This window comes from Pimephales promelas, chromosome 20, assembly GCF_988280905.1.
Source record: "Pimephales promelas chromosome 20, fPimPro1.hap1.1, whole genome shotgun sequence".
NCBI lineage: Eukaryota > Metazoa > Chordata > Actinopteri > Cypriniformes > Leuciscidae > Pimephales > Pimephales promelas.
In genome coordinates, this window is record NC_142788.1 from 23360859 (window position 1) to 23382563 (window position 21705).

Below are 21705 nucleotides of genomic sequence, written 5' to 3' on the forward strand. Positions count from 1 at the left end.
GTCACACCATATGGGGTAAGTTGTCACAAAGGACAGCTATTGCTTAAACAGCAACATACAGTAAAATAAATGTATAACTTTTAAAAGATGTGACAACTACCTCTGGTCTCTTATGAAAGTTGTACATTTTAAATGAACACATTCAAAATGTTTAATATTTGCCTTGAGTATCATCAATATTTGTTTAAATATTGGGCTAAATATTAATCTTGTCAAAATGCAAAGACATCCTTTATGTTTGCAAGTTATATTTTTTAATGCAGCCAAAATCAGCTGAAGAGAAATCGTGAGTGAATCAATGTCTATCCAGCAGATGTCAGCCAAAACTACTGAGAGAGTGTTTGGTTTCTCTTTCATCTTTGGTCTGATAATTGTCAGATAATACAAAGTTAATTGGACTGATCAGTATCTTACAAAATATCATTGTTGGACCAAAGGCAAACACAATCCTGGATATAATAAATCATGAGAAACGATCAGTGTAAAATATGACATACTCTCTGTTGTAGGTGATAGAATTCCCATTTATTTTATCAACAACATGGGCAAAGACTATCCATATGCAGCAACCACTAACACAGAGACATTTACAAAATAAATATGCAACGAGATCTCCATTCAATTTGTTCTTAAATACTAAATAAATAACAATAAATACATCATATCTGTTCAACCCACTTCACTCTGGAGGGTGTCAAAATACTTTTATGGAAAACAGAACTCATTAAATAAATGAGAATATTAAAAAACAATATAAAAATTGTTAGGTAGAAAATATTTGCACTTAAAAAAGAGATTATAAATCTCTGTCTTTAAAATAAATAGGAAGGTTTATAAAACAATTTGCTGTCGATATTCTTAAAATATTGCCTCTTTCACAGCTCAGAGGGCAATGTCTCTCCTCTTAATAACTGCTAAAAGCTGTGTATAGTGTTTTGCTTTGTAAAATAAATTAAGTCCATAAATAGACACTGATTAATAAATAAACAAAATAAACCTTAACATGAATAAATAATAAATTAAACTTACATTTCAAGGACCCAATTTAAATAGCCATAATAATAATAATTACAATAATAACATGACAATGGAACTACAAACTATTCATGGAAGTGCAATATCTATGTTCTCAAATACGATAAATATTACTGAATGGAACATGAGCCCATTTACACCAAATATGAGATGCATTATCATACAGGGATCAAATGTAGCAGTGCCGCATACTAATCTTATTTTGTCCAGGGAGGTCATTAATCGTGAATTCACCTTCGGACGTTACACGTAAAGCACTCTGTTACACATACACACATAGACTCACCCCCACAGACACACACGACAATCTCACGACTTATTGTTCACGGCAACCTCCATGCACTGAGGGAAGTAAGAAAGGCAGATCAGTGTCGGTGAGAGTTGCTCTAGAAAACAGTAACAAATGGTTTGCTCCAAAAAGTACCCCAAAAGAAGAAGAGCCATCTTGGTTTAAGAGGCAAAGGATCTTGGATCTCATCAAAATTGCTAAGCAGCATAATTTGGAATTTGGTCCTTTTCTCTTGACTTCCACGGGTCTTGTGACGTTCCTCGTTTTCAGAGGGCGCCACGTACAAAACCTGAATGTCCTTAAACAGTATTTTTATGTTGTTGGTCTGGTTATTCAACCCACAGTGTCTTACTCCTCTGCTCACACCTCAATGCCTTTGACGGCCTGGTTGATCGACTCGAGCAGGGCTCGGTTCTCTGGGTTCTGATAGCACTCCTTATCTGTGAACATGTGGGTCAGCGTATCCACGTATGTGTCAAAATTCTGCTCAGTGATGGGCTCTTGCTGTGGTAAACAAAAGATTGTGGTTTGTTAAAAGCAAGCTAGAAAAAGGGAAGGAAAAGTGTAATGTACACTACTTGTGTTTGATGTGTTTGATAGTCATAATAGGTAATAGACAGCAAGTAGACTGACCATCTGTGGTAGACGGATGTTGGCAAGGCTGCGGATAAGAGTCTGGCTCAGGCCTGACAGTTCCATGAACAGAGCCTCATTCTTCTCCTCTATGAGCTTATTCTCTTCCTCCATGCTCTTGAGGTTCTTCTCCATGGATGAGATCTAAGAATAGAAATGCATGGATAAACAGCAGCTCCGAGATCATGCTTTCTAATATTCTATTTGATGTATAGTAAATATTATCATTATGCTGCGCTCTCAAAGAATGCATCTTATGGAAAGAAGTCCCCAAAGATCCTACTTTCAATTATGGAATTTTCAGTGATGAACAACAAAAATGCTTGTTTGTCTAGCCTTTACATGTGGTTATCAGTGAAGGGCCAAATGCTATATGCTCAGATTTTATTAAAACTGTATTAATAAAGACATTTGTCTTTATTAGTTTCTGGGACATGTAGTCTACTGTTCAAAAGTTTGGGGTCAGTAATAATTTCTATTTTGAAGGAAATGTGGAAAAAAGTGTTCAGCATGGATGTAATAACTGAAATAAATAACAATAAAGATTTGACTTTTTTAAAATTCTATTTTAAATGCTGTTAAACTTTCTATTCATCAAAAAAGTTGTCTTCACAAAAATATCACACACCAAGGACTGGAGTAATGGCTAAAATAAAATAAAAAATGGGGGGAAATTCTTTGCAATCACAGGAATAAGTTACGTTTTAATACATATATTAAAATAGAAACCTGTAAAATAGAATAGTAGTGTATATATGTATTTGCTAAATATAGACCTGTGTATGGAGGTTGGCCATATCTGCTTCCATTTCAGAGTTTGACTCATTCAGCTCATTGATCTCTTTGTTCAGCTGTTTAATGTCTTCATCATTGTCAAGAACTGAATGGATAGAGAAGCAATGCATATGTTAATAAAGAGCGCAAAATGAACATACTGGGGACGAAAGAAGAGAAGCAGATGATATTTGATCTTACCATCACTTGCCCTGAATTTCTTGCTGATGTAGTCATCTCCAGGGAACCTGGCTCTCTTCTTGTTAGCTGAAGCTCTAGGGCAACCTGATAGACTGGAAACACATCAAGATCATGAGATATGAAACTAGACTTATTGTCTTGATTACATCATCCTTCAATAACCCCAGGCAGGAAGTCAAAAATAGGCATTTCTAATGTTTTAGCTTTAGTTTAGTTCACTTAGCTTGTCCTATATATCAAATAAATAGAATATGAATATGCTAATATTGATCTGTAAATTTCACTAGGCCTCATCTGTACCTGCGATGAGTGAGAAAGCTGCCGTTGGCATGCCCTGATCCATCACATCCTGGTGTGGGGCAGGTAGGGCCCTCAGCCTTGAAGGCCTTCCAGGAGAATGGTGTGCCATTTAACATGCCCTCCTTCTGACGGCGTGCTGCCAGCGGGCACCCATAGGCACTGCGGTGGGTGGCATATTTCCCACTGATATGCCCCAGACTGTCGCAACCTGGCACTGGGCATCTATAGAGAGTCAAGTGATGAACTGGCAGTCAGTCATGGCTTTCTCAAATAATACGAGCTGTGCTCAGCAAACCCACTGGTTTAGTACAACAAACTAAGTTGGGATTTTTTTCATAAAAAAAAAAAAACATACCTAAGGAGCTCCGAATCTTCCTTGTCATCCTTTGTTGGGGTGATTTTTATTCCTCCCTTCTTGGCACGTGGACATCCAGACAGACTTCAACAGAAAAAATGTAAATGTTTATGTTTCCACATGTGCAGTTTGATATTTTCAAAGCTTGACAGTGAATCCAAAAGTGCATGTTGTAATATTGTTAATTAACACACCTTCTATGGGAAGCATAGTTTCCAGTAATGTGTCCTGATCCATCACAACCTGGAGTGGGACATCTGGAGGTCGCCAAGAAAAAATGTAAAAATATGCTTTAGATAGATACAATTCAAATATCAGACATACAATCATACTGGAAATCTAAATGAACATTTGGGCTTCAGTCTGGTTGCTAAATAGTCTCAGTTGATTTGATGCATCACTAGGACACAGTCCAAGAAAATTCTCTTTTTGACCACTGAAAATGTAAAGTTAATGCTGGTTCAAAGAGTGCAAGAATAGCCAGTAAAGGGGGACAGTAAACAGTGTGTGGCAGAAACAGAAGTGTTAAGTTGAGTCAAAAAAGCAGTAATCAGTAAAGTATGTTGAAGATTCATTAGAGGAAAAATTAGAGCACAGACATACTTGAGTTCAGCACTGTGGGCAGCCATGAGGGTCCGAAGACTTTTATCAGCAAGGGGACAACCAGAGAGACTGAAGAGCAGTAGAAAAACACCAGAATATAGAATAGAGGGAAGAAGATTTCATTGAAGACGGAAGATATACGTATATTCTGTAGGCTAATATACTTTAATTTTGCTCTGTAATCTATGTCTGTATTACAAATGGATTCTTTAGTAAAATACATAAATGTAAATTAACCTAAATAATCTACAGAGACTTTGAGTAAATCTTGGCTAATGTGGAAAAACTAGTATTTATGATCAAATAAAACTCATAATAAATGCTAAATGGATTAAAGAGACAGCATTTGTTTGCAGTCACTAACACAGGTTTATGCTATAGAGAGCAGGAGCTGTGAGGGTTCAGCAAAGAGAAAAATAGATAAAGAAAAAAGAAAACATGAATGCGGCTGGTCACACTAGAAATACTGTGCCATAGCTTCTGGCATACCTGCGGTGAGATGCATAGTTCCCAGTTATATGTCCACTACCATCGCAACCTGGGGTGGGACATCTGGACAGAGATGAAGAGAGCATTAAATCTCTGTTGAATCATTCCAGTTAATTTATTATTTATTAGCTTTGCAGATGTAGATGTGTTTTGTGTGAGTGTGTGTGTAGTTGTTGCAGCAGACACTCACAGCAAGACCTCTTTCTTGCAGTCCTTGGGCTGAAATTTGACCTTGAAGCTGGTGGTTGTGACCTCACCAGGGTACTTCCTGTCTTCCATGCTTTCCTGAGTGGCATCATCATCATCCTCTCCATCAGAGGAGGCATATGAGTGTGTGCTGTACTCCACCTGAGTACAATGGCACATCAAAACAGAAAACAGCTGAATTCATAGAATGTGTAAAGACTTTCCTTTTTTTAATGTTTATATGTATTACAAAATGTTGTCAGATTCAACTGTGAAGTGAGAATGTGTAAATAGACATTTACCTCCTCTGGTTCCTCCTCTTTCTGTCGGTTTGACTTGGTGTAATCCAGAGGCCCCTCCCACTCCTCTTGTTTGTAGGTGTGGCTGGAGTGGGGTGAAGTGACGCCATGATGTTGAGAAGATGATGACGAGGATGAAGATGGGTCTGGTGACCTGACTCCTTCCCTCTTGGGTTTCTTCATGCTGAGGTCCAGAGTGCCATTCTCATCCACCTCAATGTCCATGTCCTAGATCGTAAAAAAAATGCATTTGAATATTTTAAGCAACCCACATTTCCTCTAGACTGAATGACAGATACAGATTGAGAGGAAGAAACTCACTTTGCTGGTCTGATCTGGCTGTTGAGTGCTGAGGTTTTCGGGTCTCTCCCAACAGCGAGTGGACAGGTTGAGAATGGCAGTGGCAGCCATGTGTGCGGCTTCGGCATCATGGGTATAATCGTACCCACTGGAGGTGGAAGAGGAGCTGCTTTTGGTGTAGCCCCCAGACAGGCTGTGGCTTGGGGATGAGGCTTTGGGGAATGGTTTGGCTGTTAATTATAATAATATGCTTTTCAATATGCTATCAAGAGTTCATTATCTGTTGATATCTAATGTATATGTTTTCTTAATGGTTATTTTAAAAGGAATGAGGGAGGAGCTTACGTTTGAAGGCTTTAGGTGAGGTTTCGCTGGTGGGCATCTTGGGGGCAAGTAGGCGCTTGCCAAATACCTGTACATCGAAGCTTGCATAGTCAAAGGACACCTTGGAATACTTCTCTAGCTCCTTGGCCAGGTTGGCCCGAGGAGTGGCCGGTATGGCATTGGGCCTGTAGCTACCGTACTGAGGGATCTCCAGCTGTTTCACAAAACACATCGGCCTGTAGAGAAAAGAGTGTTTAGCCACGGTTTACCCATTAAGCTCTTTTGTCTGTCAAAGAGGAGGAAAACACTCACCTTAGAACTCTGTCAGAGTTTGAGCCTCCGGTGACTGGATCACTGACAGAGGTCTGCGGCTGTGACTGCTTTTCGATGCTTTTTTGTTTCCCTGCAGCAGCAATAGGGCAGCCAGAGAGACTAAAAGTGTAAAATGTAAGAAAACACATGGTTTTTGGAGAACATTTGAAACTGAGGCCTCAAAAGGTTAAAATAGTTAAGGTGCACTACCTGCGATGTGTGTTGCGGTTGCTGTTCACATGTCCCTGTCCGGTGCATCCAGGTGTTGGACACTTCAGTACGTTCTCATGCATTGCCAAGACTAGTGCCAAAAAAGACACATTAGTATACAGATACAGTGAATATGCATACACACACACATACACACATACACACATATATATATATATATATATATATATATTATACCATTTAAATGTTTTTTTTTTAATTAAAACTTTTGTTAAGCAAGGACACATTAAAAATTCATCAAAAGTGACTGGAAAGATATTTATACTGTTACAAAATGTTAAATGCTGTTTGTTTGAATTTTCTATTCATCAAAGAATCCTGAAAAAATATATCATGGTTTCCACCAAAAAACTGTTGATAATAATGACTGTTTCTTGAGCACCATATCAGCATATTAAAATATTTTCATGAGGATCATGTGACTGAAGGCTGGAGTAATGGCTGCTGGAAATCCAACTTTGCCATTACAGGAATAAATTACATTTTAAAATGTATTTAAATAGAAAACAGTAGTTTTAAATTATGATAATATACACATTTAAATATTTAACATTTAAACATATTATGGTTGAATCCTTACTCTCTGGAGGGATTCTGTCCTTGTGTGGGCACCCAGAAAGGCTGCGGTGATGTGGGTATAATCCAGTCACATGACCTGTCCCATCACATCCTGGAGTAGGGCACTTTATTTCCTTCTTCTCTGATCTAGAACCTTCTGTTTCCAACAGTGAAGAGACCAAAACCAATTAAACTCTACACCCACACAAACTGTAACTTTATGTTATCCAAAATGAATTGAGGTCATAGAGGGTTACAATTAAAGTAGGCTGAAATAAGTATTTCCTGTCACCTTTGCCGTAGTATGCTCTACGAGCTGTGATGTCCATGGACTTGCTCATCCTCTCCTCCGGGCTGTAGTAGTGCTGCTGCTCAGGAGAGCAGCTCTCTTCAGAACTGTGACCGTTTTGTTCAGCTTTCAGTGCAATGGCCTGTTCCAGAAGTCCCAGGTTCCCCCGTGTCATGTCGTAAGTCTCTGAGTCATCTGTGACCTCTGACCTCTGTGACATGCTGTCTAACTCGTCATCGTCTACTTCGTCGGCCTCCTCTTCTTCTCCGTCATCTTCCTCTTCCTCCTCTTCATCTTCCTCTCCCTCTGAACCCAGCTCGATGACTACAGTGGGTGAGTCTTTTTCTGAAGCATCATCCTCCTCCTCCTCATCCTCCTCCTCTTCCTCATCTTCGCCAACTGGGTGGTCTAGATTTATGTTGCTGTGTGTTATCACATCTAATTCCTGAGCTGAAGCAGCGGGGACAGGGGTGATTAAGGAGGAAGGCTCTACCTGGGATTGTTCCTCCACCTCATCTCCTTCCTCATCATCATCTTCACTGTCCTTCTCAGTCTCCACAGTCTCTTTGGTCTGGATTTTTCCAAAGTCTCCACTGAAGTACTGGTGGTCCGAGTTGTTCTTCTGGCTCAGACATTGTGTTTCCTCCTCCCCCTCTTCATCGTCATCGTCGTCCTCTTCTTCCTCAACTGTTGTCACAGGCTCGTCGGTCTCTTTCAGTTGCTGGGTCACTCGCTCCTCTTCAGTAATCTCTTCTGCTTCCTCCTCTATCTCTTCTTCTCGAGCTTGAATCTCTTCGGCGACCTGTAGCTCCTCCTCTGTTTCGGTTTCCATGGTGATTTGTTGGACCTCAATATTGGCTTCCTCCTTCTCAATTTCGATCTCTGGCACTGGGCTTGACGTTTCTCGGACAGGCGTCTTTTTCTCTTCTGAATCCATTTGTGAACTTTCTTCTAAGGGAATGATAAAAGGACAATTATAAACTAATGGAATTTTGATGTTGCTTGGCCAGTTTGGTGATAATTGTCACTAATAAGCTTAAATACATAAAGACTGGGTTTGTACATGCATTGCATGTTAGATAACCATCTATGTAATTCAAAATTCAGTAATGAATAGTTAATTCACCCACCTGTCATCGCTTCTGATGTAGGTGTCTTTTCTTTCGCTTCCATCTCTTTCTCGACAGTGTCCTCTTCAGACTCCACTTCCTCATCTTTTGCTTCTGTTTCACTGTTTGTGTCACTGTCTGCATTGAACCCATCATCCATGGCCAATTTTAAGGGGTTAGGTTTCTTTTTGGGGGCTGGCTGATTCTCCTCGGCCTCCTGGAGTTTTCTTTTTTTAGCCAATGGGCAGCCCAATGCACTGGAAAGTATGAAAAGGTTCGGTAAAAACTCAGATTCTCCACTTATTATTGTTTTTTTGTTATTGGCAGTTATAAGAGACAGAATTCTTACTACTAACCTTCTGTGTCGTGCATACTTTCCGCTGACATGGCCTAGGCCGTCGCATCCTGGTGTAGGGCAGCTGCAAAACAAGAGTTTCCATTAGCTGTATTCGTTTTACTAAACAGTGGTCTTTCTAAACATGATGAGTAACACTATATAAGCATAAAAGCTCATTATCTCACCTGTACTCTTGTCCAACGAGCTCAAGAGGAACTGATATAAGGAGAGAGATAAAACCTCCGTCAGTCAATAAATTCACTGAAATGGACAAAAACAGATTCTTTTTTTAAGAGGCTCTTACCTCTGATTCCTTTTGAGCGTGTCCTTGTCCGCTTCTCATCCGCGTCTTGGCTCATCTGAAACAAAAACGCATGGGTGGTTACGAGAATATTATGTGTCAAGTATTTATTATGTCTTACACTCTCCATTTCTCTAATGTGTCTCTAAAATCATATGAAATGTATAATTTCACTGTCCTCTGGCTTATATCTATATGTTTCAGGTTGTGATTTTTATCATCAGTTCTGAACGGTTCTGATTTCACAGACACCAGAGTAGCCCCCAATCATCTTAAATGCTTTTTAAAGAGCTCAATCAATAATACACATCCAATAAGTTCTTTCAATTCCACATCCCTACCAATCCTTGGTGGAAGTGAAGTAAAATATAAGAAAGAAATGGGGCCCTCCCAGTGTGAGAAAGATGTCAGAGCTTTAGAAAGGGAAATACGATGAAATAAAGCTACTCTGACAGACAGACTCACACACACACACACACACATAATGTCTCACTTTGAGTCTCCTACTCCTCTTATTCTCACAGCTGCTAACTCTGTCCCCTCGTGTCCACCTCTGGCTCAGCAGCTGCCCTCTGTACTCATTCTCTGTAGGATAGAATGGATAAGACAACAATTTCAGTTTGACATGTCCAAATATTTTACATAATGAAATCAACTCATTAAAAGTCACAATAAGAAAGTCTTGACAGTGGATTCCCATTAGTGAAACATAATAGAATAATACTTTTTATATAAGAAATTTTTGATGAATAATAGGCTATTAGTTTGAAATATGCAACTAAAACGACAAGAAGACCCACATTTATGTTTTGTGAGCAGCTGAGCTTCTAAGATCAGAAAGTAAACAAATCTTTGCCTTAAATACCGCAACGTAATTTTCCATGGGATGATTATCAAAGATGAACACCCCTAATCCAGAAGCAAACACTGAATATCCCCTAGAGAACACATGCACTCTGGCCACTGAAAGGGCTTTCAGCAGTCCATCACAGTCTGACAGAATCTGCGTGCCTTCATGGCTCTGGTGTTGATTATTCATCCCGGGTGACGAGAGATACGGCCGTGACCCAGCTGTTTTTATCGGGGCGTCATTACACGTGGTCTGATTACGTTTTAAGCAGCACCTGGTGCTCATCCATGTCACACACGTAACAGGGGAGGGAATTCCCTTGAGAACCGCAACAATTGTGACACTTGCCACATATGATGCAATACACAATTCAAACTCACTGTCCAGTGCCCGTTCGCAGAGAACGGGTTAAATCGATTTGAATGCAGTTGCTGAAAACTTTGTATAAAAGTAATAAACGCAAAAGGGGAGGAACATACAAATATTTCTGAAAATTAATTTATAACTATATTTGGAGTCAAATTACATATTTGATGAAATTATAAATTATTTTACAGTTTGGAACTTCCAAAGACATTAATGTGGAAATTGTACATGCAGCCATGTTATTTAGACATCAATTCTGAGATTTTATACAGTTTCAGGGATACCTTTTCAAAAACAATTCTCAAACATTATGCCCAATCTCTCAAATGATGGAGAAAACATTGATTAACTCCCATATATGCGTCTATGAAATGGACCAATGGGAGGCCATGTTAGCCACAAATTGCTCTTACGTTTAGCATACACTAATATTAGTGTTTCTTTTGTCGCATCAGGCCCATGGCTACGAAAAAGCACCATGATGATGCTGCGCATAACCTCTTCGGCACACCACGCCTTTCAATTACTATCAGCCAAACCCTCCGCCTTTATTACACTGTCACTTTTATCGAGGAGAAACAATATTCAGCTGAACATGTTTACAAGAGGGGTCTCCACTTGACTGTATTATCAAAGCAATAACGCTTAAAGTCCAACCGACTGAGGTCCTAACGCAAGCATAAGCAATGAATAAACAGTCATTTAAATGTAAAACTCAAAGAAAAGGCGACACTTTAATAAACTAATAGTGTATTATGTAGCCTAGGCCTAGCCTGAAGTAAACAGATGGTTCGCTCGCATTGTTTTGTTTCTCGTAAATAACGCACGCAAGACAAAACATATGCTGCTTGTGCTTAAGGGTTTCTAATGTCTATTTGTCCACTCCCATAAAATACATGACATGTATAGGCTACATGTAGGCTATCTCTCACTTAGTAGCCTATGCAAACTTCCAATGAATACTCCGCTTGAATTTAAACAACCACGTAAATATACAAAACAAGCACAACACTTACATTGTAGTCTAATATGACAGCATGAATTGAATTTTGTGTTATAAAGGCCCTTTTAAGTTCTTGGGTTTCTTGAAAATAAACCAGCGTTGTAACTTACAATACAATTATTCACAAAACATTATAGAATCGTAATTTTACATAACATAACTGTGACTTATTGTCCGCAAGACGAAACGTTCTGAAAATGTAAACACGGTGTAACTGCACTTCTTCTTTAAGAGATTACAAGTCCGACGTCCATTTGGCTTCAATAGTAACGGAAATCCAAACCAGCAAACCTTTCCAAAACACTGAATTTTTCATCCACATCAGCATCCGAATTAGTAAACAGAAAAAATACCATAAGCAAACGACGTTTTTTCTTCAAGGAGATGCGAGCGGCCTCTTGCTCTTTGTAGGCTGTGTGTGTGTGTGTGTGTGTGTTAACTTCAGTGTTGTACACCTCCCCTTCAGAATGAGTCTCGCGCCGCTACCGTTAAAATCCTCTAATAATTCGCTCAGGACCGGTCGGAAACCTCTTCATGTTGTAAGCAAGTGGCATATATCCATAAATCGACAGGTAATGCGAGCACAAATGCTGCCAAAATCATTTCTCCACACGCTTTGTCGAACGATACTGACTTACCTTTCGTTCACAGGCCCATTGTCCACCCCTCCTCTATCTACCCTGCGCCGTGACATCATCATCATCATCATCATCATAGTAAATCATACAACACAAGATGGAGAGTGAGCCGCTACTGACCCCCCATCCACCCACTCTATATGAAACGCTCAAAATGAAAGTCGTTTGACATTTCATCAACAACCTAAACTAATTTGAGTTATTTTTGAACGAATCTCTACATTTAGACGCCTGAGTTCAGATGAAAGTTCAGCACCGAGAACAGCGCTGCTTCAGTACCATGGACAAGAGCGCTATCCGCGGCAGGTGCATACTTTGAAGAAAAAGCTGTTTTCAATAACACAGAAAGTTACATTAAAATAAGTTACGCGACATAGTTTAAATAATTTAAACATCAAATGGGGTTTGTAAGGATATTGTAGGCTACGACTGTCATATTGCACTACATTCAGTAGCCTAGCCTGAGATTGGAGAGAGTATAATTTTTAAAACACACAAGTCTTCAATGTGGATCTATTTTTTCTGGCGTAATGACACATTTGCCTTGCTTGAAAAGCGTTGAACTACTTTTCTTTAATGCTTTTCGAGAAGCCTACAACGTGACCTAGTTTTGTGGAATATGATCGAATTAACTTCATCTGTACTTGTACTGTTAAATTATTGTGATCTCTTCTAAGGTTGCCCCACTATAAAAAAGATTAAAATAAACATGAAGATTTCAGTTTTAATTGATGGCTTAACTTTGTTCAAGTAAGTCTACCAGTTGTAAAGGGTATTTTACATGTTTTAAAATCACTTCTTTATCTTTAATGAAAATCAGACAATAAGTTCACTGCACTTTTTGGGAACACATTGAAATTCTTTAATGATCACTGAGCCATAGCCTACTAATTTCTGAAAACTCTTAAAAAAAATCTAACAAATAGCTATGTTAACATTACTGTTAACATAACATAATTATTGTAAGTTTCCAACCAAACACAGTGGAACTGATAAATTGGATTAATGGTAAAATACTGTCAAACTATAAATAACCTAATATATTATTATTATTATTATTATTATTATTATTATGTTATTATCACATGCGGAAAGAGGACAAACTTAACGAAGTGGGGGCTCTTTACCAAACAACAAAAAGTATGGAGTTAAGAGTTTGCATATTTAAGAGTTTCCTTTAAGAGTTTGCATATTTAATAAGACCGAAGTTCTTCGGTTACCAGCTGGAACTAACCCCTCATCCTAAAGTTTCATACAGATGGATAGCCCAGCATACAATTAAAGCCGCAGTCTGTTCCCACTGGCCAGACACTGTGTATAAATATTACATAGGATGCCAGCTGAGCGAATGAGAAGCGCAACCCCCCGGAATCCCCCCAAAGCCAGATGGACTGATCCCTCCCATACAAAAGTTTTAATACGCCAGAAGTCAGACAGCCTCGGAGTTTAAAGCAAAACTCCCCGTGGGAGACAAAAGTTGCCTTTGTTTAAAACTGTCTGGACAGGGATTTCGTTTCGCATTTTTTTTAAGATACAAAAATCCAGGATCTAGGTCAATGCTATGTTTTTCTCAATAGAATATTATTTCGAAAGAGTTAAAACGTAATCCATGTCTATAAAGTCATGGTTTTATATTAATACTCAAAATGAAAGTAAACAAAGAAGGGGGAAATGAGACTGTCGGTCCAGATTTAAACTCTCATAGCAGATTACACACACACACACACGTGTACACACAACAACAACATACAAACGTATCATTCGAGTTATCACAATATTGAATTTACTGCGAATTATTGTTAACAAAAAGTTCAAGCAAACCCAAAAACACAGGCTATCAACAAAACCACAGCGAACCAGACTATAGTTTGAAAATACTTGATTAAAAAGAGAAGTCCATCACTCACCGAGAAAAGATTTACACAACTTCATCCTTGCGGTGATTTCTTCGCCTTCGACACCGCAAAACTAGTCAACTTCATTAGAGAAAGTTACTTTAAACAAAACTTACACACAGTTGTGGGCGGTCTTATTTCATGTAAGTTTGCGTCCACCAATCAGCGGTGGTCGTTCCTCTCGACGAGCCAATGAGGGCGCGCCTCACTGCCTGTGTCTCACACAATGACATCTGAAAATGAAAACAAAAGCTTGTCTTGTAGCTACGCCTCGAGTCATGTGTCAGAATGTTTTAAAATGAAAATTTCTCGGTTAAACTTTTTTCTGAGTAAGTTGAATTTTCCCAGAAAATACATAAACACATTTAAACAGGGTATTATCTGAAGCTATTTTTCTTTCTTAAGTAGAGACAAATTTTGTTTCATTGTCTGCCACTAGCCTAGGCCTACTTGTTTACTACGTGTCTCAAATTGATCAGCTATGATATTTTTAGTTTTTAAACATGCAGATGAAAAGTGTTTGTAGAAGTTCAGATTAAAAATCATTAACATTATCCTAAATAAACAAAAAAATTACTTAAAATAGTTTCCCCCTGTATATCATATGTAGCCTATTTTACACATACAGTTTTTAATCTTATAGCCTATATTCTAACATCAGATTTCATCACTGTGATTTCCGTTTGTTTAAACTCAAGGTTGCTTTACAAAGTGAAAAAAGGGAAAAGTAAAAAATAAAGATTTTCTTATATATATATATATATATATATATATATATATATATATATATATATATATATATTTTTTTTTACATAAAAATATTGATGTTTTGTAAATGTATCTGAGTCTATAAATCAGTTAATCAATCAATGAAACCTCATGCCCTCAGATCTTTCTCATTCTTTCCCAAACTCAATCTGGTGCACCTCTCTTCTCCCCCACCCTTTCCCTGTCAGTCCAGTGAGAAGGCATATGTGCTGGGTTACTGCTGCAGCCCACGTAGGCCTCTTTACGTGATCTGAAGTCTTACCCCCCTATGACAGATGGGCCTGCTGATAATGATGCTGAGAACCCCCCCCCCCCACCCCCACCCCCACCCACCCACCCAAATTGCTGTTGCCATGGTGAGTAAGGAGGGGGACCATGGGACGTGTGGAGGAGGCCAGGGGTGCCTATTACTGCATTTACACTTAGTGGACTCCAGAAAGTGTGAAAAGCTTTCAGAGCTTTATTTGAAAAGACTCGTATGAACACATGAGCACTTGGAGTCTGTCAACGTTGGCTTTTATGCCTTTAACTGCAGACAGCATAATGTTTGTGAATACTGATAATGGGATATTTTATGGTGTGTGTTTTGAATGTGTTACTTTGAAAGAGTGTTGATTAATTATTTACATTCTTTTTCTCATTCATAATGGTTGATGATATCTGTTTATTATATGACATGTTTTTAAAAAAAACTTTGCTGGCTTTTGTAATCAGCTTCATATTGAATGAAATCAGAGGGCTAATCAAAAAGTTGTGTGTGGAAAATGTCTACGGGGAGGGAAGACTAAAACCCACTCTCTCTCCTTTATACACATGCACACGGCCTCATTACAATGACAATGGCTGACCACACTTTAGGGCGGAGCTTAGAGTGTGATTTCCAGGCCACTGAGCAAGGCTCCCTAAATGAGCTTTGTGTGTGTGTGTGTGTGTGTGTGTGTGTATGTGTGTGTGTGGTGAAGGGCTTTTTGGCACAGCTGTCACCCTGGAGGGTGATATCAGGCAAACCCAGCTAGTCTCCCTTTTTTAAGAATCTTGTGAGAAAAAAATGGGGGAAGGGATTGAGAGAAGAAACAACTAAAGTTTTGATGAGACTACAACAAACCAAATTATGACTGAATAATAAGTTATATCGGACAGAGTGAACAACATAAATAAACAAAACAAACAGCAATTTAAGCATTTAACTGTGTTTATTTTGGATGTACATTTACAAAACTTACAAAAGGGAAGTTTTAAATTAAAAGAATGTTTTAGTAACAACTTTTATAAATAATGCCTTAATATTTGGAATTCAGGTCATAAAGCTCTTATTTTGCAAAGTTTTTTTTTTGTATAATACTGAATATTCCATATTGTATGTAATGAAGAAAAACAACTGATTTCAAATAAATTCAGCAAAACACACACAAAAAACTTGTGTACAGAAAAATATGAAACTATGCATTGCTTGTCTTGACATGTGAAATGTAAGCTTCTATCGTAAGTCTGATTTGACTGGCTGTGCAATATTGTTGTATTGTGAAAAGACAAAGGCCTTTGATTGCTTGTGGATTTAAACCTCAAAACTTCAATAAGAACTTTCTCTTTCAACAACCTTTGCTCATACTAACACGTCCAAGACAACAGCTTGCATTTTGTGGTCAGTTCTTTGACACAACAGATATGCTGTTAATCTCTGGGAAAATCAGCTTAGCAGCTGTCCTAAAGTATAGGTTTTCTTGTCTAAATGAGAGAAAAAGACAAAAAGTAGCTGAAAGAACAGGAGACAAGCTCTTTTCACACCATTCCTCCTGCTCTCTCCCTCTCTCTCTCTCTTTCTCTCACACTACTGAGACAATCTCCCCTCATCCAGAGACTCCACCTGTTCCTTGCCTCGCTAATTATTCACAATCTGGACACAAAAGTCTAGATTGGTGATCTTGACTCACTTATGATGGATACCCTCATAGCTGAGCCTAAAGTCCCATAAAGTTGCTCTATTTAAATGTTGTCCAAGCCATTTTGTAGGCCCTTAACTTTAATGATCCAAGTGGTGCTAATGGTATTTTGAGAGGGTCTGCTAAACTAGTGATCCAATACAAATGGCCCTCACACTTTCTCTCTAAAATATCCATGGTAATTAAGATGCCACCTGTGCCCAGTGATCAAAACACAGTAGCCATGGCACTAAGAAGTATGCTGTGAAGTAATGAAATTATGGGCTAGTCAGCAACTCCCTCCCTTCCTCCCTCCATCCCTTTCAGGCCCAAAGTGGGGCTGACTAGACATCTGTATGCAAATAATCTAAATAGTATAGAAAGTACACACATCTGAAGGGGGGTGAGACCGATTTCCCCAGCACTACAAAGGCTAAATTGGTGGATATTGTGAGCATGCACAGCTGACTGGCTGGTTTGGAAATTCCTATTCAAATATCCATACTCATAGTCGCCATCTGCAACTTTTCAGATAATAGTGATTCATAGTAATCACTGGGTAGCCTTATCGCAAAAGGTTAAGGAATTATACATTTACATTTAGCAATCATATGTAAAATATTGGGGGTATTTACATGTTCTTTTATAATTCATTTTTAAATATATATATATATATATATATATATATATGTTTGATTTTTTTTTATATATTTTCCTCTAAATTCCATATTTATTGTAATCTAACTAAATGAAAGCACAAAGCAAGTGCAACTTTTTGCATCTCCTTTAGTCTTTTAAAAATGACTAAATGCACTCTTTTCATCTCTACCATTGAAATGTTTGAGATCGCTAAGATTTTTTTTTTTTTGAAAGAACATTTACTTCAGAAATCTTTCTAATATGTTGATTTGGTGCTCAAGAAACATTTAATATTATTATAAATGTTGAAAACGGTTGTGCTGCTTCATATTTCTGTGGAAACCATACTCTACTTTTTAAAAGTTTAGAGCAAGTAAGATAAAAAAAAATGTTAACTGTTGTTAACATTATAAATATCTTACTGTTAATTTTGATTAATTGTAAAGTTTGCTGAATGGCAATTCTTGCCTCAAACTTTTGATTGCATCGTGGGGGAAGATGCCCCCTTAATAAAAACATGGATTTATTTAGAAACTGTAACAGATTAGTTTAGCATGTTTGTGCAGGATGATGATGCATCAGCCAGTGTGTTGTTATAGGAAATAATTAGAAACTTTGCTTTAGATATTACAGTACGAAATATCCCTGGATAAACTTTTACAGAAACTTTTTATATTCTTATTAACTTATACAAAGTACTTTAAGTCCCATTAATATAAAATACTAAACAACCTATTGTATTTAAAATGTTATATTGACAATTGAGTTGATAATTGAATAACCGATGACAGACAAAGCCAAGTTCCAGATTCATCTGAAAGGTATTTCATGATTTACAAGCATATTAATATTTACTTATTTAACTGCATATATTTTAATTTAAGATCAAGCAATATTATTAATGCAAATGTAATAATTTCACTCGGTCATCTACCCCAAGTATGATTTTGACATACTATAACTTTTACAAATTCTAGTAAAATTCTAATTTATTTGACAAATTTCCACAAATCCCTCATTAACATATAGACACAGAAAACTGTGATATTCAACATAAGACAATGTCACAGATTACTATTTTTCAGAGACACAAAATTAGATCAATTAATCTCAATATTGACCAGACTGACTAAATCCTACAAATGTTGATATTTAAATGAAATGGCAAAAAAGAAAAAAATTAAGAAGGGGAGGAAGGTCATCTTGCCCCAGGGGGCATCTCACCTCAACTTACCCTACACAAGGAGTTAAGGACCATTTTTTTAAACCAACTTATCAGAAACAAACTTTAAATGTCCCAATTGGGCACCAGAAAATCTGAAAAGACCTGTCAGCACATCAGGAAAGTCAATGCTTTCGGGTTGCGTTACGATTGGACGCAGTGAATCGGAGTCACATTGGGACAAACACACTGGTCAATGCTTGACCTTTGACCCACAGAAATGCTTGATACACAGGGGCCGTGACCTTTGTTGATCGCTTTATTTCAGAGAGCAGGTGCTGTAGGAGAGATGACCCTAGAGATTGCCAGGGCAGGGTCACTGAGGGCCAGTTCTTATTTACTAGTTGTAACATGGCACACGTGCCACTTTCCCAAGAGAGTGAGAAATCAAGCCAGCACTGTTGGCAATTCTCTTCACGCTCTGTAAAGCACTGCATTGTAAAAAATCAGGTTGAGCCTAAGCACATACAGTACTCCTACGATAATGCGCTTCTATGGACATGCACAGACACACAAACACCCTGAACTGACGAGATAAGAAGCCCTGATGGCTGAAATCTGGCTCTGCTCACTGTGGGCAGAGAATGAGAGGTACAGATCAGCTGTGGAGACCACCCGAGGTAAACTCATTAAGAGTCCAATAAAAACCTTCTGTCGGGACGGCAGGACTCCCACAGATACTCCAGTGACAATACAATCAACAACAAGAGCAAAGAAAAGAGAAACCCACAGACAAAAGAGCCCTCTAATTAGCAGAGCACTTCCAAGTGACATATGCTCTTGGAATCGGGAGTAAGGGATAAGGGAAAAGTAGGAACAGAAGAGAGTGAAGAGGAACTGCCTCGGGTGTGTAGACAGCAGGGCCCGTGAATGACTCCAGTGCCATAAAGGCAGAACAAAAGCACCCTAAAGCCTATCAACTGTACCGCCACACTGAGATAAGCAACGCATCGGCCTGTGGTCATTCTTTCTTTTGTCTGCTCAATGGATGGCCGGCCCTGGACGACAGGCATAATGGACTCAATAGGGAGGAGTGGTGATAATGACTGTTTTGTTTTTACGTTGACATTCCTTGCGATTAAATGAAAGGAGATTAAATATGAAATACTGAATAATGCCGACAAGTAATTCTCAGTGTATTCGAGGGAAACTCCAGTGCTCTGTGACATCAGATAACCTCTCTTGACACAATCCCCGGGGAATCTTTGATGCGTGGATGACATTTCATCACAACATGCATTGACAGAACCGCAGAGTCAGACATAAGCTACTGTGGTTCACACATCCGCACACATATGATCAAATGCATAACCAAGATAGAACCAAATATAATGAGAAGATTGTATTGTGTTAAATAAATTACACTGGATGTGTGTGATTTAAAAAAAAAAAAACTATTTGCAGAGTACGTCTCTCTCACTGCATGTACTAATAATACATGACCAGCATGGATCATGGAAACACATGCCTGAACTGTATCATATATATATTATCAATGTAGCCTATATATGAGATACTGTATATACAGTGCCTTTGTGAACGTTTTTATACCCCTTCATTATTTCCACATTTTGTTTTGTTGCGTGGCTTTAAATTACTCCTCACCGCACAATGACAAAGAAAAAACAGATGTGACAACTTTTTGCAAATTTATTAAAAGGAAAAACTGAAATAATTACTTTGTATAAGTATTTGTACTCTAACTCAGGACTTAGTTAAAGCTTCTTTACAGCCCCATAGTCTTTCTTGTTATGATGTGAAAAGCTTTGCACATCTGCATTTGTCGATTTCCTGCCATTATTCTGTGCAGATCCTCTCAAGCTCTGTCGGGTTGAATGGGGACCATCGGTGGACAGACATTTTCAGGTTTTTCCAGAGATGTTTGATTGGGTTCAAGCCCAGGCTCGGGTTGGCCCTCTCGAGATCATTCAGTTGTCCATAAGCCCGTCTTTCTGCCCAGTCCGAGGTTCTGAATGCACCGGATCAGGTTTTCATTAAGCATATCTCTATTTTACTGCATGATGCTGTCACCACCGTGCTTTGCCATTGGGATGGTATTGTGCACGTGATGAGCAGTGCCTCCAGACATGACAATTGGAAATGAGGTTAATCAGACCAGAGAATCTTGTTTCTCATACTACGAGAGAGTCTTTTAGGTGAGTCTTTTAGGGGTTTTCGTGTGTCTTGAGAGGCTTGAGTCTAGCCTCTGCTATAAAGCCCAGATTGGTGGAGAGTTGCATTGATGTTTATCCTTCTGTAAATTTCTCCCATCTCCATTAATGATCACTGAGCTCAAATAGAGTGCTTCTTGGACATAACCAAGGCCCTTCTCCATTCATTGCTCAGTTTGACCAAGGAGATCAGCTCTAGGAAGAGTCCCGGTTGTTTCAAACTTCATCCATTAATGATGCTTCTGTGAACCTTCAATGCAGAAGTTATTTGTTTGTTATCTTCCCCAGATCTCTTTCTCGACACAAACCTGTCTCTAAGATCTACAGGCAGTTCTTCTGACCTCATGGCTTGGTCTTTGGTCTGATGTGCATTTTCAGCTGATAGGTGTGCCTTTTTTCAAATTGAATTTGCCACAGGTTAACTCAAGTGTAGAAACATTTCAAAGATAATCCAGAGAAATTGGAATAGGCCGGTGCTCCTAAAACTCAAGTGTCCCAGAATACGTATACCTGTGCAATGTAATTATTTCCTTTTTTTTTTAATAAATCTGCAAAGTTATCACAAATATGTAATTATGGTGTATGGAGTGAAGACTGATGCGAAAAAAGTAATTTAAAGCAGTTTAGCATAAGGCTGCAATATAAAATGTGAAAAGATTAAGGGGTATGAACACTTTCGCAAGGTAGAATACATTAAAGGAGACAACATTATGTTTTATTCTGAAGAATTTGAACTATGTGGCATGCGACCTCTCGATTTAAGATCCCTCTTTGACCATAACCTTGCAGACACAGTTTGCTGAGTTCATGTGTATATCTCCTAAAGCATAGTGCATTCAGTGCATTGATATTTCCAGTTGCTTTGCTCTTTAAGTGCTTATATTTGCATGATTATATCAAGTGAACAAACAGAGAGACAGAAAGAGGCTCTTTTTACTGTTCCAAATTTGTGCAATATGCAGTGCTTTACAAAGCGTGTTAAAGGTGCCATCTGTAAAAATTGAGGTTAAAATATCCCAAAAATGAGCTACACGCATCAAAAGATTGAGAAGAAATAAGGTTGATGATGTCATTAAAAAACTGACACGTTATTGTGCTGCCGAGATATTAATCTGAATTAGCATGCTAAATTACTAGCCCCGGCCCGGCAGGTGTCGTAATACCAGTTTCGACCATGGGAGGCGGTATGCGGGCGGGCAACGTTACCACCAGCCAAACTGCAGTACACGAGTGAGTCGCGCTCGCGCCAGCTTGTGTTTACTTGAACCTGACGTCAGTCGTGTGGAAAATACAGCCCACTACTACATTT

General features: G+C 38.5%; 1 protein-coding gene across 8 annotated transcripts; it reads right to left on the reverse strand.

The window, feature by feature from the left end:
* Positions 1-503: 503 nt before the first annotated feature.
* Positions 504-13898, reverse strand: myt1a (myelin transcription factor 1a). 8 transcript variants are annotated; one of them, XM_089124254.1, is made up of 23 exons: positions 13794-13898; positions 9419-9510; positions 8929-8983; positions 8810-8840; positions 8644-8706; positions 8309-8544; positions 7182-8129; positions 6912-7046; positions 6311-6401; positions 6101-6220; positions 5810-6024; positions 5486-5694; positions 5168-5392; positions 4870-5027; positions 4680-4742; positions 4191-4259; positions 3782-3844; positions 3588-3671; positions 3233-3454; positions 2933-3024; positions 2734-2837; positions 1958-2101; positions 504-1828 (listed from the first exon to the last, which is right to left on the reverse strand). In XM_089124254.1, the coding sequence occupies exons 3-23, from the start codon at positions 8981-8983 to the stop codon at positions 1685-1687; spliced, it is 3471 nt and encodes a 1156-aa protein (XP_088980380.1). In that variant the 5' UTR covers positions 9419-9510; positions 13794-13898; the 3' UTR covers positions 504-1684. The 8 variants fall into 8 exon arrangements, with proteins under 8 accessions (XP_088980380.1, XP_088980376.1, XP_088980375.1 ...); XM_089124250.1 differs by having other exon boundaries at positions 7182-8126; positions 13690-13805; XM_089124249.1 differs by having other exon boundaries at positions 6912-7043; positions 13690-13805.
* Between the last annotated feature and the right edge of the window lie 7807 nt (positions 13899-21705).